This window comes from Meleagris gallopavo, chromosome 5, assembly GCF_905368555.1.
Source record: "Meleagris gallopavo chromosome 5, MGAL_WU_HG_1.1, whole genome shotgun sequence".
Lineage (NCBI taxonomy): Eukaryota > Metazoa > Chordata > Aves > Galliformes > Phasianidae > Meleagris > Meleagris gallopavo.
In genome coordinates, this window is record NC_139408.1 from 27,848,409 (window position 1) to 27,866,136 (window position 17,728).

Here is a 17,728-nt window from a genome sequence, read left to right on the forward strand (position 1 = left end):
TCTTTTGGCATCACTCCTGCAGAGTTTTAAGACAGGGCACAGCATTGACAATTGGCCTGTTGTAATGCTGGCATGTGTCCTTCTCTTCATCTCCACGTGGTCTCTGTGGCTCAGTGAGGAGAACTCCTCTGTAGGGATCCTATAGGTAGCTCTAGCATCCGCACAGGCGCCAGGGCAATAGCTGTGCTGCAGTAAGAGGGTGCTTAACACTGTCCTGACATCCATCACAGGGCCACATCCTCTGAGGCTTTACGGCATTACATCTGCCAAAATATTGATAAGGGGAGCTGCAAAGATCCACAGATAAACATTGTACATGAATCAGCTTGCTGTATATTGCCCTTGCCAACCATTTGTGGCACTCTGGGGCAGGCTGTTAACTCCTGAGCTCATAGCTGGAATTTTTTCTGAGCATTGCTGTGTTCCAAATTCATGTTTTAACATGTCCAGCTCTCTGCAGAGAGACAGGTTTTGGTCACATAATGTGGGGGGGGAGGAAAAAAAAAAAAAAACCCGAAAAACGAAACAAAAAACCCAACAGCTATGGATTAACAACAGGCTTTTTTTTTTTTTTTTCTCTTGAGATTTACTTTGAGAGAGTAAGCAGAAAGACTACCAAGAAAGGAGGAAAAACAATCCTCTTTTCAGCTAGATCATAAGAACCTAACTGGTAGGTGTCACGCAGCAAGATGCTGGAGGACATCGTCCTCTTATGGGTGCCAGAAATACAAGGAATGCTGGAAGACATCTTTGACGAGTTGAATTTAAATTCAAGGATATCTACTACTTTATCTTCGAAGCAAATCTAGAACATTTCCAAAGTCTGATAAATATATTCATCTGATCTAGTGAAAGATGTCCCTGCCGATGGTAGTGGAGTTGGACTAGGTGATTTTTAAAGATTATTTCCAACCTAAGTCATTTTATGATTCTTGCAGATAGGTATTATGTTCCATAGGTAAAAGTAAGTCGAGAGACCCATCAGGTTGACACCATGCAGTTCCTGGTGTTGCAGCTCTGCATGTTGGTGAGAGGAGTGGAAGTGATGACAGAAACTGTCATTATAAAGAGGTAGCTGGTGTCCCTTTGGCAGGAAACAGCAGGGCAGTCTTGCAAGAAGAGCTTCTGAAAAAGCGTAGAAATGTGATTGTCTCACAACACACAGGGCTGGGATCACATAAGCTCAGAATCTCTGAAGGAATGTACTCTCCTTAGAAGGGGAAAAAAAAATATTAAGGAAGTTCTGATAACATGCAGAGAGATTAGGACAGATGTGTTGAAGCACAGACAGGCTGCAAGAGCCAAGATTAGGAGACTTTGCCTACAGGTACGTAGCAGGAAGCTAAGCAGCAAACTTTGGTTTATAACTTTTTCACATTTTTCCCCTTCTCCTGTTTTTCTTCTCTTTGGCAGGCGGAGACAGCAGCAAATCGTATTTGCAAGGTGCTGGCAGTCAACCAAGAGAATGAACAGCTCATGGAAGACTATGAAAAACTGGCCAGTGATGTAGGTGTTTGTGGTGCTGTTGGTTTCTGGGTGGTGTTATGTAGAAAGGAATTGCATTTAACATTTACAGCTAATCCTGGGCAGTGCTATTGGCCTGTGTTTTCCTAGAATCTTCTTTCTTTCCCTTCTAGCTTGAGAAAAATGAAAGAAAAATTGGCTTTTAAGTGGAAAATTCCCATGTAGCAGTTTTAAGTTTCTCATTTACTAGGAGCAGCCACAACAATAATAAAATTGAAGGAAAAATCAAGCTGTTTTGACTTGTCTTGCTCAGATCTATATATACGTCTAATGATATCTTTCATACAAATTGTATGCCAGCATAGTGCAGAAGTCAGGAATTGGATCTAAGGAAGTCAAGAGGTAGATAACTGAGGAAAGAAATATGTGTTTGCTGATAATTGGAAAGAATTTGTGTACAATACAGTCTGAGGCTGCGTTGGTTAATGGAGAAGGCTGACAGACTGACATCAGTGAAACTCCAGAAGTGACCAAATGTGGTCTGGAGTATGCTTGTGGAAGATAAGTATGGAGGGAAAGATGGAAAACATAGGTCAAACATAGCCCCCAAGCCTGTTTTCAGCCTGGTTTGGAAAGTGTAGGATACTACTTCACTCACGCAATAGACCGCTTGTTGCCACCTTGCCAGCTCCACAACTCAAAGGGCAATGCTGACTTCTAAGCAGCTAGAGTGAGAAAAGCGTAACTAGTGGGAGCAACTTGCTTTCTCCTTCCAGATACCTCTGGAGCTAATATGTCTTACAGCATCCCCTAGTTGTGCAACAGCCCAGCAAAATTCTCAGGCTTTAGTGCAGTCTAAGAACATTGTTTGGTCCTGATTGTGTGAAAGCCATGACTGAAGCATGTTGTACTGCAGTGCTGTACAAGCAGTACTACTGTAGTACTTACAGTGTGGTAAGGAATGGGCTGCTTATAAGGAAAAAATATGTAATCCCAAAAAAGCTGGCAAGGTTTTCTTTACTATCTCTGCTGTAGGTAGAATCTTTCTGATAACAAACAAAAGTAAACGGTCCCTAGTAAGATCAGATCAACACCTGTAGTTTTAACACAGTTTCAATTCAAGGCTTCTTGTCATTGCTTTTTTCAGCTGCTGGAGTGGATCCGTCGCACCATCCCCTGGCTGGAGAATCGAGCACCAGAGAACACCATGCAAGCCATGCAGCAGAAACTGGAAGACTTCCGGGACTACCGCCGCCTGCACAAGCCCCCCAAAGTCCAAGAGAAGTGCCAACTTGAGATCAATTTCAACACCTTGCAGACCAAGCTACGGCTCAGCAACAGGCCAGCCTTCATGCCTTCAGAAGGGAAAATGGTTTCTGTGAGTGGGTGCAATTGAGTGTATATACCCAAGCTGTTTCTAAAAAATGAAACTTGTTTATGTCTATTGGTGGGCAGAGCAATGCCCACCTTCAGAGTGAACTATTCTGTAGTAGGAATCCCACAGAATACAGTTCAGTAACTCCATGATAAGAGAGGAGTAAGAAAACATTGCTCCTCCGTCTCTAATCCAGACTCTGAGGTTCTTCGCAAGGTCCGTGCCTTTATGAGGAGATGTCTAGGTGCCTCTCATTCTTTCTAATTCAGAAATGGTTGAGTTTTGCTGTATTTTTGTGTGCAGGAATGTTTAGAGAAGTTCTCTTCATGCAGACAAGAATATCCCGATTACTACTAGACCTGCTTATCTTAAGTCTGACACTTTGTCTTCTTGACCTGTCTGCACAACCCTCTGAGATTAAAAGCCCACACCCATTCTCTCCAACCAATTTGAACCGTGTAGCCTACTGGGAATAATTCTGAAGTACTTCTAGCCTAACTTCTCACCTCTATTTCTTCCCATGCTTCTGTCTCTAGGATATAAACAATGCCTGGGGTGGCCTAGAGCAGGCTGAGAAGGGCTATGAGGAGTGGTTGTTGAATGAGATCCGGAGGCTAGAGAGGCTGGATCACCTGGCAGAGAAGTTCCGGCAGAAGGCATCTATTCACGAGTCCTGGACAGATGGTAAATGCCAGCCTACATGCTTTCTATTGCCTGACATAGTTCTGTCAGTTATGCAGGGAGGAAGAGATGGATCGTATATGGGTTCTTTTATGAGATTTTCCTTTTCAGGGATTCACTTATTACTTTAGTAGGAAAAAAATCATGAAGATCACTGTGATCTATGTACTGCATCTGCTTTCCTTAGCTGACAGAGTGAGATTCTTGGATAAAATAGAGCTGCAGAGGAGAGAAGAGGTTGCTGTACAGTAAATGCTGCAGTTGACATTTACAGAACCAGCACAGCAGTTTGTGCCTAATAAGATGAGTTCGGTATAAACTATGACTTCAGAGACCTGAGCTGCTGCACTATTTGCATCTCTGCTGATCATGGCAAACTCATTCTCAGTGGTTTGAAAGCTATAATTTTGCAACTCTAGGCAGGTATGTGTGAGGGCAAGACTTGGGAAGTGTCTAGAGTGGGGAAAATGCAAAATGGAGGGCCCAGGGCTGTCTAGGTGCAAGGGAGCTGGCTTTGGGAGCATTGGGTCCAGTCCTTCATTCTCCTGTCCTTTGGCTCCCTCCCCAGGTAAGGAAGCGATGCTGCAGCAGAAGGATTATGAAACTGCTACCCTCTCGGAGATAAAGGCCCTGCTGAAGAAACACGAGGCCTTTGAGAGCGACCTGGCTGCACACCAAGACCGCGTGGAACAGATTGCTGCTATTGCACAAGAGCTGAAGTACGGCACCCCAACATACATCTGATCCTTGGGGCCAGAGAGGCCTGATCAGCTTTGCCCTCTGGACAGCCATGAAATCATTCCCACACAAAAATGTTGGGAAGTCCAAGTGTTTCCAAACTGTATCTAGGATACTTCTCTTCAGTATCCAGACACACCAGAAAAGCAGGCCAGGAAATGGTTGAGTTGTGGGTGCTGATGAGGGGGAGGCAGAATTACATTCTCAAGCCAAGTTTCCACTCTTTTCCAGCTTGTTATGCTGCTGTGAACTTTTTCCTAAAGAGGAAACCTGTCTCTGGCCCCTGCTAGGTTTCAGAGTTGAAGCACTGTGCTTTTCCAGGAACAGAAGGAAATAGCAGAGGATAGCATACACTTTAGAGATTCCCAATTCATTCTGCTTTATCAAAAATAGTAAAGAAAAAAACCCGGTTATTTCAGCCCATCATGGCCTCTGTTGCCACTGCAGGCATTTTGCTCCAAGAATAATGCACCATGTGCATCCATGCACCAGGGCTCTTTCCAGTAACTCAGTTCCCTCTGGGCTTCCCCCTGGTTTAGAAACATTCACCTCCACACCTTTTCCTGGAGTGAGGAGCGACCAGTCACCAGGATAAATGGTGTCTCATCAGAGTGGGAAGTTGATTGCTAGGGGGAGCGCAGGGAAAGATTTTTAAGCTCTGCATATTTCTTGGCAAAAACAGTCCAAGCAGTTTGGCTTTCACTTTGTTTCTTATAATTCAAAATACTTCCATATTATATCAACCTATCTCAAGTTAGACATTGTCTGGATGAGTCCAGCTCCCGTGGGGTGAATGACTGTTTTTCTCTAAAAAATCAGGATTATTGGATCAAGATCATTATCTCCTTTATCAACGCAGATTTAAGAAGTGTTCCCTTTGCCACTGGAGGATTGACCTTGAAACAGGAGGAGAGTTCAAGGCAATCCTCCATGTCAGTAAGATTAAAACTGAGGCTAGTTAGTCAGCAAGCATTAGCTGACCTGTCACTTCCAAAGCAAATGCTACGTGCCAGACAAAACAGCTGCAACTCTAATAGCGACAGGAAAGGATGCATCCTAAATTGAGGGAGAGGTAATTTCCTCCGAAGTGTGAGAACAGAATGCTCTACCATCCTTCCAAAAGCCATCTCCCACATTAGCAAAGACACCATGGCTTCAAATATACATGGCTGAGCAGTTTTTTCCCCAAACAGATGCACTGCCAGGGAGATCAAGAAGGTCTGTGACCATTTGTACCAGGCATGTGTGGGGGTATGGGCACATTTGACTCCCTAGCACAAGTGATCTGAGTGCATTATAGGCAAGACTCAGGAGCAGTTATTTCAGCTGCAGTGCTTGCTGTGCAGCAAAGTAGATCAAGGAACTGATCTGGATTAAAAACGCAGCAAAGAAAATGTTATTTTTAGCCCAAGGCAGTTTCATGACTGGTTTCCTGCAAGACTACCAACAGTTGTGCCCACACACCTCAGGAGGGGCAGTACAATGATGGGAAGAAATGAAGTAGGAGGAAACTGTTGAAACCTGTATTACTGCTTAAGAGAAATGCTCATCATATTGCCCAGGGTCGTTTGGTAGCTCAGCAAGTTATTCCACCTTCTCTTTCATGGGTGACACTTCACAGTTTTCAGGGCTTGTCTCCCTCTGCCTACAAGCTTCTCCCTCTTTGATCATCTGCAGAACCAAGAGCAAAATGCAGTGCAAAACCATAAGCTTTGGCCTACCCCTACCCCCCATTTTCCAGCCATGCTCTTAACAGCCCTTCTTCCAGGAATGCCAGGCTACGGACATTGCACCATCTGTCTGGCATATCGGAGAGAAACTTGCACTGTAATTCAGGAATTGTCCTAAATAAACAAACTGTTGCTGCAGATTGCCACCTCTCCTCTTAAAATAATCTTAAGTGGCTTCTTTGCATTTGTAACGAAATCACTGTTGCCTTTTCTCCTGATGTATGTACATGCATATAGCTAGCCTATGTGATGTTCTTAAGCAGAGTACAGGAGCATACTACTGCTTTTAATCTGCTTATTCCCAACCCAAGTAAAGACTCTACTCCCTTCTCCCAGTGCCAAGTAATTCCCATCAGGTAGCTAAGAACAGCCTTGAGTGTGGTTATTTTTCTTCCTGTTCTGTGTTGTTTGATGTGCCAGTGTCTCCAAAGATAGATACTACTGTGTTCCTGGCATACTTCATTTGCAGAGACCACAAATCTTCAGTTTGCATCTATTCTTAAAACTGATAAAGACTTCTAATGTATTTATCATTCTTCTCCAAAAAGCCTTTATTTGGTATTTTGTTCTTTTTCTCCACCCCTCATAGTGAGCTGGACTATTATGACTCTCCAAGTGTCAATGCCAGGTGCCAGAAGATCTGTGATCAGTGGGATAATCTGGGTGCCCTAACCCAGAAACGTAGAGAAGCTTTAGAGGTGAGTCAAATCTCCAAAACAACCTTTGCGATTACATGAGTAGGTCATTTGTGGGAAACAAGTTACAGTGGGCATGAATGTCCTATTTCAGCCCTTTTGTTCACTTCTAGAAATCCCAGACTGTAACCCAGAGCTGCGTCTCAGAATATTTAACCTCCTTCTCTGTTTCCAGCCCAATTACAGTGCCATTCATTTGCTCAGGCTATTGGTTTGTTTCTAGTCTTCTGTGTTTGTAATTTTATTCTGCTTGAAAAGACTTGGTTTGTTTTGTTTCAAAGGACCTCATACTTTTTCCTCAGAGTGAGGAAAAAATCCATCCTGTGTGTAATGTCTTAACAGAGACTTTTGCTGTAGTGCCCTCCTGAGAGTACCAAGGAGGTCTGAAAGGAAGGAGCAACTCAAAGAACCCATGTATCTGTGTGATTTTTATTCTCTAACTATCTTCCCTGATTTTCTTTTTGTGCATGCTTAGAGGACAGAGAAGCTACTGGAAACAATTGACCAGTTGTACCTGGAATATGCCAAACGAGCTGCCCCCTTCAATAACTGGATGGAAGGGGCCATGGAGGACCTGCAGGACACATTCATTGTTCACACCATTGAGGAGATCCAGGTACAGAGCAGTCATTTGCACCAGCTGTGCTGGGATAGAGGGAAGTCAGAGGTCACCTGAATTCCTAATGGTGATGGATTTTTAGGTCATGTTTTGATGATGATGCTCTAGTGAATAAGCCATGGCACAGGCAACAAAAAGGATCATGCTTTTCCTTGATTATTTCCAAAAACCTGTATCTGAGCAGATATGAGTCAAGTTCATGCTATCCTAGCTGAGTACAAAGAACTGAAAGTGGATTTTTCATTGTGACTCCAGTCTTACAAATGAGAGCTGGAAAGCTGAGAGAATTTTTTAGTGTCTTGCATTTGTTAGTTTTTTTTGTTTGTTTTTGTTGTTTGTTTTTTTTTTTTTTTAATCAAAATGAACAACTACTACTGTCAGGTTCTGTGGCTCACTTGTCCCATGTAATGTTATATTCAGGTCATTTGGTCCTATGTGATGTGTCATGAGGGTGACTATTGAGCTGCCAGCTGGGTTTCAGTGCTGAGCAGAGGAAACATCAGGATTCTGCTCTTTGTTAGCAGATTGCCATTTGAAGCCAAAGATTTCTTGCAAGACAACAGGGACCTCCTCTTCTGAGAGGGTGTAATGAAAGGAGTTTGAAGTATCTGTAGGTAATTTTCTGACCTTTGAGAGCAGGAATTATCCTTCTCTGGGTTCTAGAGGGGAGTCTGTTTCTTCTGCTTGATAGGCTCCTGAAAAGAATCTAGGTATTCATTTGGATTTAGCCGGTTGACATGTACAGTCAGGATTTTCTTACAATTAGCAGTTGCTGCACTACTGCTGTAATTTCCTCCTGACATTGTGCTTTCTCAGGACCTGGTCAGTTTGTCAAAACCTGATGAGTGCTTTGTAGGAATGGTTGACAGCAATATGGCCATCAGTGAGGCAGTGAGTGGGAAACCAGCAGGAGGTTCACTAAGTCTTTCATAATGCAAAACAAATCTGAAGAGCATTTAAACATTTCCATCATCTCTTTGTGACTGCAGAATATTCCCCAGGTCTCCCAGACTTGCATTATATTTCTACAGGCACTGCAGCAGCTGCAAAATAATGAGTCACCATGTAAGGAAGCAATTTTACAAAAGTAGTTACAGTGTATGTGTTGTAAGAAAGTGGCCAGTTAAGAGGTTTACTTTCATTCCCTCTTCTGTCCACACCGTTCCTTCCATTATCCCTGCACGTGTTTCTGTCTCACATCTGTTTTGCTGCCTCTTCCCCTGTGTTTGCTTCCCTACTCTTGATCTTCCAGACTTCTGGGATGAAACATCTTAAAGGCCTAGAGAAGCAGTGGGAAGTGAGCCAGGACCAACTGGCTTGTCAGCTGTCCACAAGCTGCCAACAAGCATGCCCCCACCTTCAGTCTTTGGATCACAGTCTGGGCACCACAGCCAGATGGGGAACAGAAAGAGCCTGTTGTGTACAGGGAGAGGGAGCAGTTTTCAACAGCAGGAGCTTATGTTGCCTGTGCAGGTTTGCTGCGGTCTGAAAGACCTTCATCTAGTTCTAACTTACACTGATCAGACTGGATCTGACTTTGTTATTCATCTGGAGTCATATTTGTTGTAGACCTAGTACATATCTAGTGGGAGAAGAACTGTATGGTGCATTTAGGCTCATGAGATATGGCCACTTTAGAGTAATGCTAGCAGTTCAGTCTTCCCTAAGGGGACTAACAGCCTGTCACACAGCAGTGTTGGAGAAACAGTTTCCCTTAAACTGTGAGCCAGAATTATTCCAGCATGTTTTGGGATGTGATCTCTTTTTCTGGTGAAAATGGAACAGAAACAAATAGAGGGAAAAGGAGACTTCATTTAACTACTTAAAAGAACCTGTTTAGTGATGCTGAGAGATACTGGAAGTCTGTTAGAGTAGCCTGTTTTGTATCCTGGAAATGTGTAAGCTTTTGCAGTTACTTCAACAGAGATGTATTTGGTCAAGTGACTAATTCAGTGACTAATGCTCTTTTGGCTGCTGTCTTCCTTCCACAGGGATTGACCACTGCCCATGAACAGTTCAAAGCCACTTTGCCAGATGCCGACAAGGAGCGACAGGCCATCTTGGGAATCCACAATGAAGTCTCAAAGATTGTCCAAACGTACCACGTCAACATGGCAGGAACGAATCCTTACACTACAATCACCCCACAGGAGATCAATGGCAAATGGGAACATGTGAGTTCTTTACAGCGTTGCAGTTAGCGTGGGGAAGGCTGCTGCTCAGTCACTAGGGCGCTAGGAAGGGAATTACTTTCTCTGTTATTCTCACGCTTACTGCTGAGCTTTTGCACGTTTGCCATATGTTTTTGGCTCAAATGCCACGTGCTTGATAAGTGGAAGAGACCTTTAAAATAAACGCCTACGGGTGTCAGATCTTTTTTTGTTCTTATTTTTGTAGGGAAAGATGTGAAATTAGAACTTCGAGGTTTTAAGTTCTCAGTTGACCTGAAAAGCAAGTATAGTATGGGAGTCAGTGTCCTTCTCTGCTATTCAACCCTTCAGATATTCAGCCCCCAAAGACAAGGAGCCTTCTAATGCTATAGTACTAACAGAGCAGTTACTCTCAATACCAGCCTGTGCTGATGGTTCTTACCACAAAATCAATGGCAGACTACAACTACTGCATTTAAGCAAATAACAGGCACCAAAACCCCAGATAGTGGATGAAAGCTGCTTTTCATGGCATGAGATGAATTTGCAGAATTCATCCTGCACTGAAGAGGATTCATATTCCATGAGCCTCCCTGCACGGCCTGAAGCTTATGACTGCCTTTTTTCAGAACAAGCACTCCTCTCCCTATTCTTACAGGCCTGTTTGCAACCACACTGACAGAGAAGCTCTGTGCTTTCTCCAAAACCTAACCCTATCCGTAGAGAGTGCCCAGGTCCAACACCCACTCCACCTGGGGCTCCCCCAAAAAGTGGCCAGGATTAAGCACTTTTGGCAGCTCTGAGTCTTTTTTAGCAGCTCCCTCACAGTGGGACTCTGCACTTTCTCTGTTTCCCTTTCCTTGCGTCAGTTTCTAGAGTTATTATTCATTTGGTTTCATATGTATGAAATGCACACTTTGTTACTCTTTGCTCTAGGTGCGGCAGCTGGTTCCTAGAAGGGATCAAGCCCTAATGGAAGAACACGCTCGCCAGCAGCAAAATGAGCGACTTCGTAAGCAGTTTGGTGCACAAGCCAATGTCATCGGTCCCTGGATTCAGACCAAGATGGAGGTATGGCTTTTCTCATTTTCATTTTCTTTTCTGTAATTTTTCACTCATCCTTTTATTCTAATTCTCCTTTTACTACTGATGTAGTCATTATTCCTTGAGATTACATGGGAAACTTTTATAGAAAATACAGAGAATCCAAAGATTGGTATCAGTTACCAAAATGCTTGTACTTTTCTTCCCCTAACTCTTTAGTAAAGAATGCTACCCAGAATGGGGAACACTGGTATGCTAATAGAGTTGAATTTATATGCAGCATGGGAAAGACCCTGCATCAAAAGCGTATTTTTATGGAACTGCTTTCATAGCAGTTGCACATGGCTCTTGTTACACATGGGAAAATAAGTACATCTAGTGTGCTGAACATCAGCAGAAGAGAAACATTTTTAATGGAGATCTTCTCTCTTTAGGTAAACTATGAATTAAAGTAATTCATAATATATATAATTCATAATACATAGTATATACATAGGAGTTGGTAAGATGAAAATTATGAAGCTGTTAATGAGGATAGGAGATAGAAGAGAGCAGTTACAGAAATATTACTCTGTAGAAGTATTAACATAGTGGCAGAGAATGCATCAGGAAAAATTCTGCCTTCCTCCAGTACTAGCTTATGAACTACAGTTTCCTTCTTTTGCATCCTTAGATTAGGTGCGTCTTATATGATGCACTCCACTTGGAAAATGTTCAAGGCTCTGCTGAAATTTTTGCTGACACTGTCTGCTCATCTAGAGTAACTTCTCTCTGAGATGTATTTCTGTTTTGATTCATCATCCTGTGTAAGCATGAAATAGCTGCATTAATAAATATCAGCCATGTGAAGGCTCTTCCTTCTAACAGGGTCTAATACCTTTGGCTTTGCTAATGCAGGAGATTGGCCGTATTTCAATAGAGATGCATGGGACTCTGGAGGACCAGCTCAACCACTTGCGGCAATATGAGAAAAGCATTGTGAATTACAAACCAAAGATCGACCAGTTGGAAGGAGACCACCAACAGATCCAGGAGGCGCTTATCTTTGACAACAAGCACACCAACTACACCATGGAGGTAAATGTTTTGCAGTGCCTTTTTCCTGCTGGTATGTAGTGCCAGCAGATCAGACAGCTCGATCTGTTGTTGCACCAGCTGCATCCAACTCAGGCAATATGTTGTGGTTCTTAGGAAAGTGGAGAGCTTGACAGAACGTGACATCATGTCACTGAAATTCTTTTCAGCCTTACTGTACTTTGTGCCAACTCAGTCCGTTGTACTTCATACAGACAATAGAAATAACCTAAATAAGATCAACGGTATTGCTTGAAAAACTGGCTGGTCTTGTATGCTGACTATGTTAGCCCACTAACTGGAATTAGAAAGCCCAGACAAGTGTTGGTGATTTTGAGCTGCTATAGCGTGGAAGAAGAAAAAAGTCCAACAGGACCTTTTCAAGATAAGAGTCTGGCTTTCTGTTGACAACATGAGGTTTCATGGAAACAACCTGAATTCAACAGGAGTCCATCAAAACACAGACAGGCTTTGAAACTTGCTTTTTTGTTTCTGGCTAGCTCTGGCCACAGATGTTGTGGAGCATCAGTATATTCCAAGGATTGTGGTTCACTTATTTTCTTGGTTCATGTAAAGAGAGTTTTCTGTCCAAGTAAGTCCTATAAGCATCATCTTTTGTGATGAGGCCCCCACTGTGCTAAGCTACAAGGGAAAGGACCTTTGCAATAGGACCAGGACTTTATCATGAGCAGAAAGCGGCCTCTTCAATACTTTCTCCTGCCAAAATTCACATTTTAAACATCCAGTTGGCTCACACGGCAGATGAGAAGGAAGCTCTTCTGAGCAAATAGACTGCCTTGGCCATCAGGATCACTTAATTTGCCACAAGTGGCACGTTGATCTAGTAGCCTTAGAGGAGCTAGAGCTACTTTTTAGTTTTAAAATTGTCTTATTCTCTTTTTTTCCAGCATATTCGAGTGGGCTGGGAGCAGCTATTAACAACAATTGCTAGAACTATTAATGAAGTGGAAAACCAGATTCTGACCCGTGATGCCAAAGGAATAAGCCAGGAACAGATGAATGAGTTCCGAGCCTCTTTCAACCATTTTGACAGGGTAAGTCAGTGTTGACTGCAGCTTGGTAAGCTGCAAGCTTCCATGTAGACTGCACAGTGCAATAAGAAACAGTCACCATGATAAAATTAGATCAATAGAATATGTTTGATTCTTAAAAATGCCACTCTTGTGGAGCACGGAGACTGAGAAGTGATCATTAGGCTGGAAGATATCTGAAATTCAAAGATCCCTGGTAAAGATAAAGTTTGAGAATGTTTGAAGGCTTATTTAGGAAATTAGATTTTTAGCTCAGCTTCACTATCTTGATTTATAGAATCCTTTGGAGCAGCCATCCTCCACTCCAATAGACTATCACATAAACTGATACTGAAAAAAACAGCATTGCTTTTGTATGGAGCATCTATGCTCAGCATGACACTGCAAAGTGTAAATAAACCTGATGTAAAGCCTGTCTTGCCTTACTGTGGAAATACATGTCAAGGCACTAACAGATACAAAAAGAAAAGATTTCCTCAAAGAAAATGCTCCCCTTGGTTATTATCCACCCTCCCTGGAGCTCTTCCTTCTATGGTGAGAAGCCATCAGCTAGCATCCTTCTATCAACCAAATCAGAAAACTTTCACGCAGAGACAGCAGCCCAAACCTGACACCATCTCACGACTGGCTGTCGGTTCAGTTGTTAACCCCCTCAATGTTTGGAAATCCATGATCAGCCTGCAGGTACTAAATCAGTGATGAAAATGTAGGTGCCTTCCACCATTTGCTGCATGAGCCAGACTGTTTGAAAGATCTCCTGAGAGCAGGGCTGCTGCTTCCCCTCTCAGAGGCTGACAGCATTTCAGATTGCTGAGCACATTTGAGCTCCTCTCTAGCTTTTCAAAGGAAAACCAATACCATGTCTTCCTTCCTTAGCAGGCCCCAGCCCTGTAGATTTACCATTTTTACCTGTATGTCACTTGCCCTTTCCTCCACAACAGTCTGAATGATAATGCAAAAAGATTGTGTCTTTCCCAATCTTCAGCTATGCATTTGAGTTACAAGGGCTTAACGCTGCCTTTAAAAAGCTGATTGTTTGAGAAAAGTCACAGGAACTGGCCCCACAATGATGTTTGTAGCTTCCTTTCTATGGCCAGAGATGGTGGCTGCTGGTGGGGGCTCTTCAGTACCTGGGGCTGTCCTGAGCTAAAATTCTGTGGGGCAAATGGGGATTCTCAGTTCATGTGGTAGTTTGTGATCGTGGATACATCTGGACACTGGGAGAGCAGGGAATAAGCAAGGGAAAGAGCAGCTGCCAAGCCTCATTGTGCCATGCTGTACAGCAGTGCTTTTTTCAGAGCTGAACACTTCAAACAGCTTGCCAGTCAGAGTTCCACCTTATGTGCAGGTCTCATGAGTACAGCAATAACACTGCTCCCTTGAGCTTCAGCTGTTTTTCTTTGTCTGTTCCTGGGATGCCCTGACAGCTCAGCTTCTTTGGGTGTGTTGCCAAACATACCTGCCCTCACCTACTCCTTTGGTAGGACTTTTGACTAAAAGAATAAGGCAATGCTTCCCACTGCCTCTTCCTGCTTACCTGCACTCCAGGTTACTAGCAAAACAGGGCTTCTGGCACTGTGGATAACAAGCAGTGATGCAAGTAATTCACTTGGGAGGTGGAGGTCTTGAGGCTTCTAAGCAATGACTGTTTTTATCGTTCAAACACTCTCAAGATGTGATGAGCTTTCTCAGAAGGAACTGTTCCAAGAGCATTTTTAGCACATCCTGAAATGTCATTGTGATATCTAATGTGCACTTTTTATTTTTCTTTCCTGTGTTTCTATCTGCATGTCATTCTTCCTCTCCCTGTCCTCTCACCCACTGCATGGTGCACCTGTTTGTCGTCTTTCCACCTCCCTTTGATTTCCTCTGTGTCTCCCTTCCTTCTGCCCCACACCGTCACCCCACTGGCACTGCATGTCCTGCTGCCTGGCACACCGCATAACCAGGACCACTCCGGCACACTTGGCCCTGAGGAATTCAAAGCCTGTCTCATCAGCTTGGGTTACGATATTGGAAACGATGCACAGGTACTGAATGCTAGTGGTGAACACAGACAGATATTAAGCTATGAAAAAATAACGGTTTTTTTTCCTTTCTTTTCTTGTTTGTCTTAATCTATTTGTCATTGCCGTTCTTGTGTTTGACTATATATGCATCACTTTTCCGTTCTACTTTATCTCTAAATGTACCTTGGTATCTGATCCTTCTTAATTCTGTAATGGTTTGTCTTGTGGGAATTCCTTTTATGTCTTTAAACTATTCCATTTACTTCTGTGTCACTTACCACTCCTCTTGTCCATCTCTCACTGTGTCTTGCGTAATATCTTCCGCTTTTTCGTCATTGTTTCCCATGTCTGCTAACTATTCTGTGTCCAAAACAACTTTTACATCATGGTTTCACAAACTATCTTTGCTACATTGTTTTCATTGTCCCGTAAATACTTTTTTCCATCTCCTCCTCCCTAAAACTCATTCTCTGTAATGTCTCATGTGGGTTCATTTCTCTCTGGACTGGTCTTCCTTTTCTCTCTTGGCTTTTCCCATCTTTGCATCGCACTCTGTAGAAGAAGACTGGTATGATGGATTGTGAAGATTTCCGAGCCTGCCTTATCTCCATGGGTTACAATATGGTAATGTAGAGCCCTCTATCACTTCTGTTCAAAGTGATTCTTTTAGCCACCTTCAGAAAGAAAGGGAGAATGTGTAGTGAGTGAATCAAGGTAAATACGATCTTATTTTCCAGCAACTGATGTTCAATGCAGTACATGTAAAATTGTCCTGCAGCAGCAGCTGAAAATTAAAAAATGATATCATTGTCTTAATTCTTTGTATTTCAAATGAGAATTATATTTATCAAACTGTGCAGCTACAAGTGGAAGAAACAATAAACTTTCTTATATTGGTGCATATGCTCTACATAGTGGCACATAAGTTCCCCAGACCTAAGCATCAACTGAACTCTTCTGGAAGCCTGATTTCTGAACACAATCAAAGTTGCTCCTCTCATTCCTGCCATTTATTTCACATGTCTTTGTTCATGTAAGTAGGTTCAAGTCCCAGTCATTCTCCCTGTAGCTTTTCCCTCACCAAAGCACTTGCACATTCATGTGGCACCTTGAGAAGCACAATAACTAATGCAGAGTTTCTCCAAAAACTGATATTCATTGCAAAAATGTTGAGCTCTTCTCTCAGTATCTTTGTTCTGATGTCAGGCAAAGCAGTGTTTATTTGTCTTCCTTATCAACCCAGTGTAAACATAGACATTTTTTGATGCAGTGTGCCAATCTGCAGTAACATTTGATGAGATACTTCAATTAATCTGGAAGGTATACTGATCTAGAGGTATAGAAGAGTATGTACCCAGGAGAATACTCAGCCCTGCTTTCCTCTCCTCCTTGCTTGGGGAGAAAGGAATTCCCACAGATGAATAGATAATATTTTGTTTATATAAAAAAGATAAAAAAATAAAAACCTACCGAAAACCAGAAAACTCACAACATGTTTTTTCCTTCTGTAGTAAACTTATCTGTAGAACTTTTCCTGTAAAAGCTACTTCCCTGAGCCTTTCCAGATATAGAAGTCCTTTTCTCCAAAGCCTGTCTCGTTAGAATAACCAGAAAACATTCAGAGCCCCTGAGATGTTTCTGCTGGTGATTCTGTTCTAGTAGCAGAAGAGAACAATGAAAGTTTAGGAAATAAAAGGTTGTAATGAATACAGATCTTCCAATATTGCTACAGACATCTAGCACAGCATCTACTACAGAGAAAGCTGCATCTTCCCCTCAAGTCTGTATGATATTGTTCCTAGTAGAAGCATTATCCTAGAGCTAGTTGGAGTTAGATGCTATCTTAGGGCACAGCTGAGAATATTTTATTCCAAAGGACAAATGAGTGGGAGTTGTGTGGGGGGCACACAACAGCCAGATTGAAAAAAAAAAAGTATTCTACTGAAAGGTTGAAGTTGTTTCTGTTGGACTTTGCCTTCCCAGCTGTGAGATGCGCTGCTGAACTGTTTCTCCTCACTTTCATGGCACTGCTGCCCAAGTGTCCAGGCTTATATGACTCTCTTGTTCTCCAGGGAGAGGCAGAGTTTGCCCGCATCATGAGCATCGTCGACCCTAATCGCATGGGTGTAGTGACGTTCCAGGCCTTCATTGACTTCATGTCCCGGGAAACAGCAGATACAGATACTGCTGACCAGGTTATGGCTTCTTTCAAGATCCTGGCTGGAGATAAGGTGAGGCTCTATGGTCTTCCTTCCAATCTATATTGTTCCTGCCTTCCTTTCTCCCTTCTGTCTGCAGGAGGAAGTGTCGAAGGAAGCACTCTCTAGCAAGGAGGGCATTGTCACAGGAACACTGCAGTGCTAGAGGAGTGCAAGGCTGAAGTGTGGGTTAATGAGCAGCCTGCCAAGGCACTTGAAAGTCCTGTTCAGCTGTCAGCAGATCAGCAGAACTGTGCTACCCACTCTTGCATTAAAAAATTGATTAAGAGCTTAGTTTTAATTTGTTACTTTAAAATGTATGAATAGATTAAACAGATGATTCTTGATTAATCTTCTTGAAAAACAGTTAATTATTGACAGCTATAAACTTGAGACAATCTTTGTAGATATATCTGTGGCACAATCAATCAAAGAATACTACACATGATCTTAGCCAAAAGGCCGAGAGGCGAGACTAGACTGTCATTAAAGATATGCTATATCTGCAAGCTATGCAATTTTAGAAGGGCATATTGTAATAATAAATTGGTTGAAAATAAGAAAAATCACAGGATGATGGTGACATATTACTCTTCTAAATTTGAAACATCAGTGGAACCAGATGATATAAAAAATTATATATTCTTAATTTTCTTACATAAAAATTCCCACTAGTCTTCAATATAATTGAAAAAATAAGTGGTCTCTAATACTAATGAGTCTCTGTGTTTTCTGATGATTTTATTCATCTCATGTGAAACATGGGATTCTATTTCTCAGGCTACAATGAGTTATTCTTTCATCCAGTGTTGGTTTCTTGCTTCGCTAATCATCTTTTCATAACCTGTAACGTAGAAACCCATAGTGTCCATCTTTCTCTAAGGCACAGTACCTGACTA

General features: G+C 42.5%; 1 protein-coding gene across 7 annotated transcripts in view; it reads left to right on the forward strand.

The window, feature by feature from the left end:
* ACTN1 (actinin alpha 1) overlaps positions 1-17,728 on the forward strand; it is an 80,324-nt gene that overhangs the window by 60,715 nt on the left and 1,881 nt on the right. For 2 of the 7 annotated variants that reach the window (XM_085224964.1, XM_085224967.1), the window contains 13 exons: positions 1,414-1,506; positions 2,612-2,842; positions 3,376-3,523; positions 4,089-4,239; positions 6,578-6,686; positions 7,159-7,299; positions 9,294-9,476; positions 10,389-10,523; positions 11,394-11,573; positions 12,479-12,625; positions 14,572-14,652; positions 15,190-15,255; positions 16,704-16,862. In XM_085224964.1, the coding sequence (XP_085081090.1) occupies positions 1,414-1,506; positions 2,612-2,842; positions 3,376-3,523; positions 4,089-4,239; positions 6,578-6,686; positions 7,159-7,299; positions 9,294-9,476; positions 10,389-10,523; positions 11,394-11,573; positions 12,479-12,625; positions 14,572-14,652; positions 15,190-15,255; positions 16,704-16,862 (1,824 nt within the window). The remainder of the gene's footprint in view (positions 1-1,413; positions 1,507-2,611; positions 2,843-3,375; positions 3,524-4,088; positions 4,240-6,577; positions 6,687-7,158; positions 7,300-9,293; positions 9,477-10,388; positions 10,524-11,393; positions 11,574-12,478; positions 12,626-14,571; positions 14,653-15,189; positions 15,256-16,703; positions 16,863-17,728) is intronic. The other 5 variants (XM_085224965.1, XM_085224969.1, XM_085224966.1 and 2 more) reach the window with 3 other exon arrangements.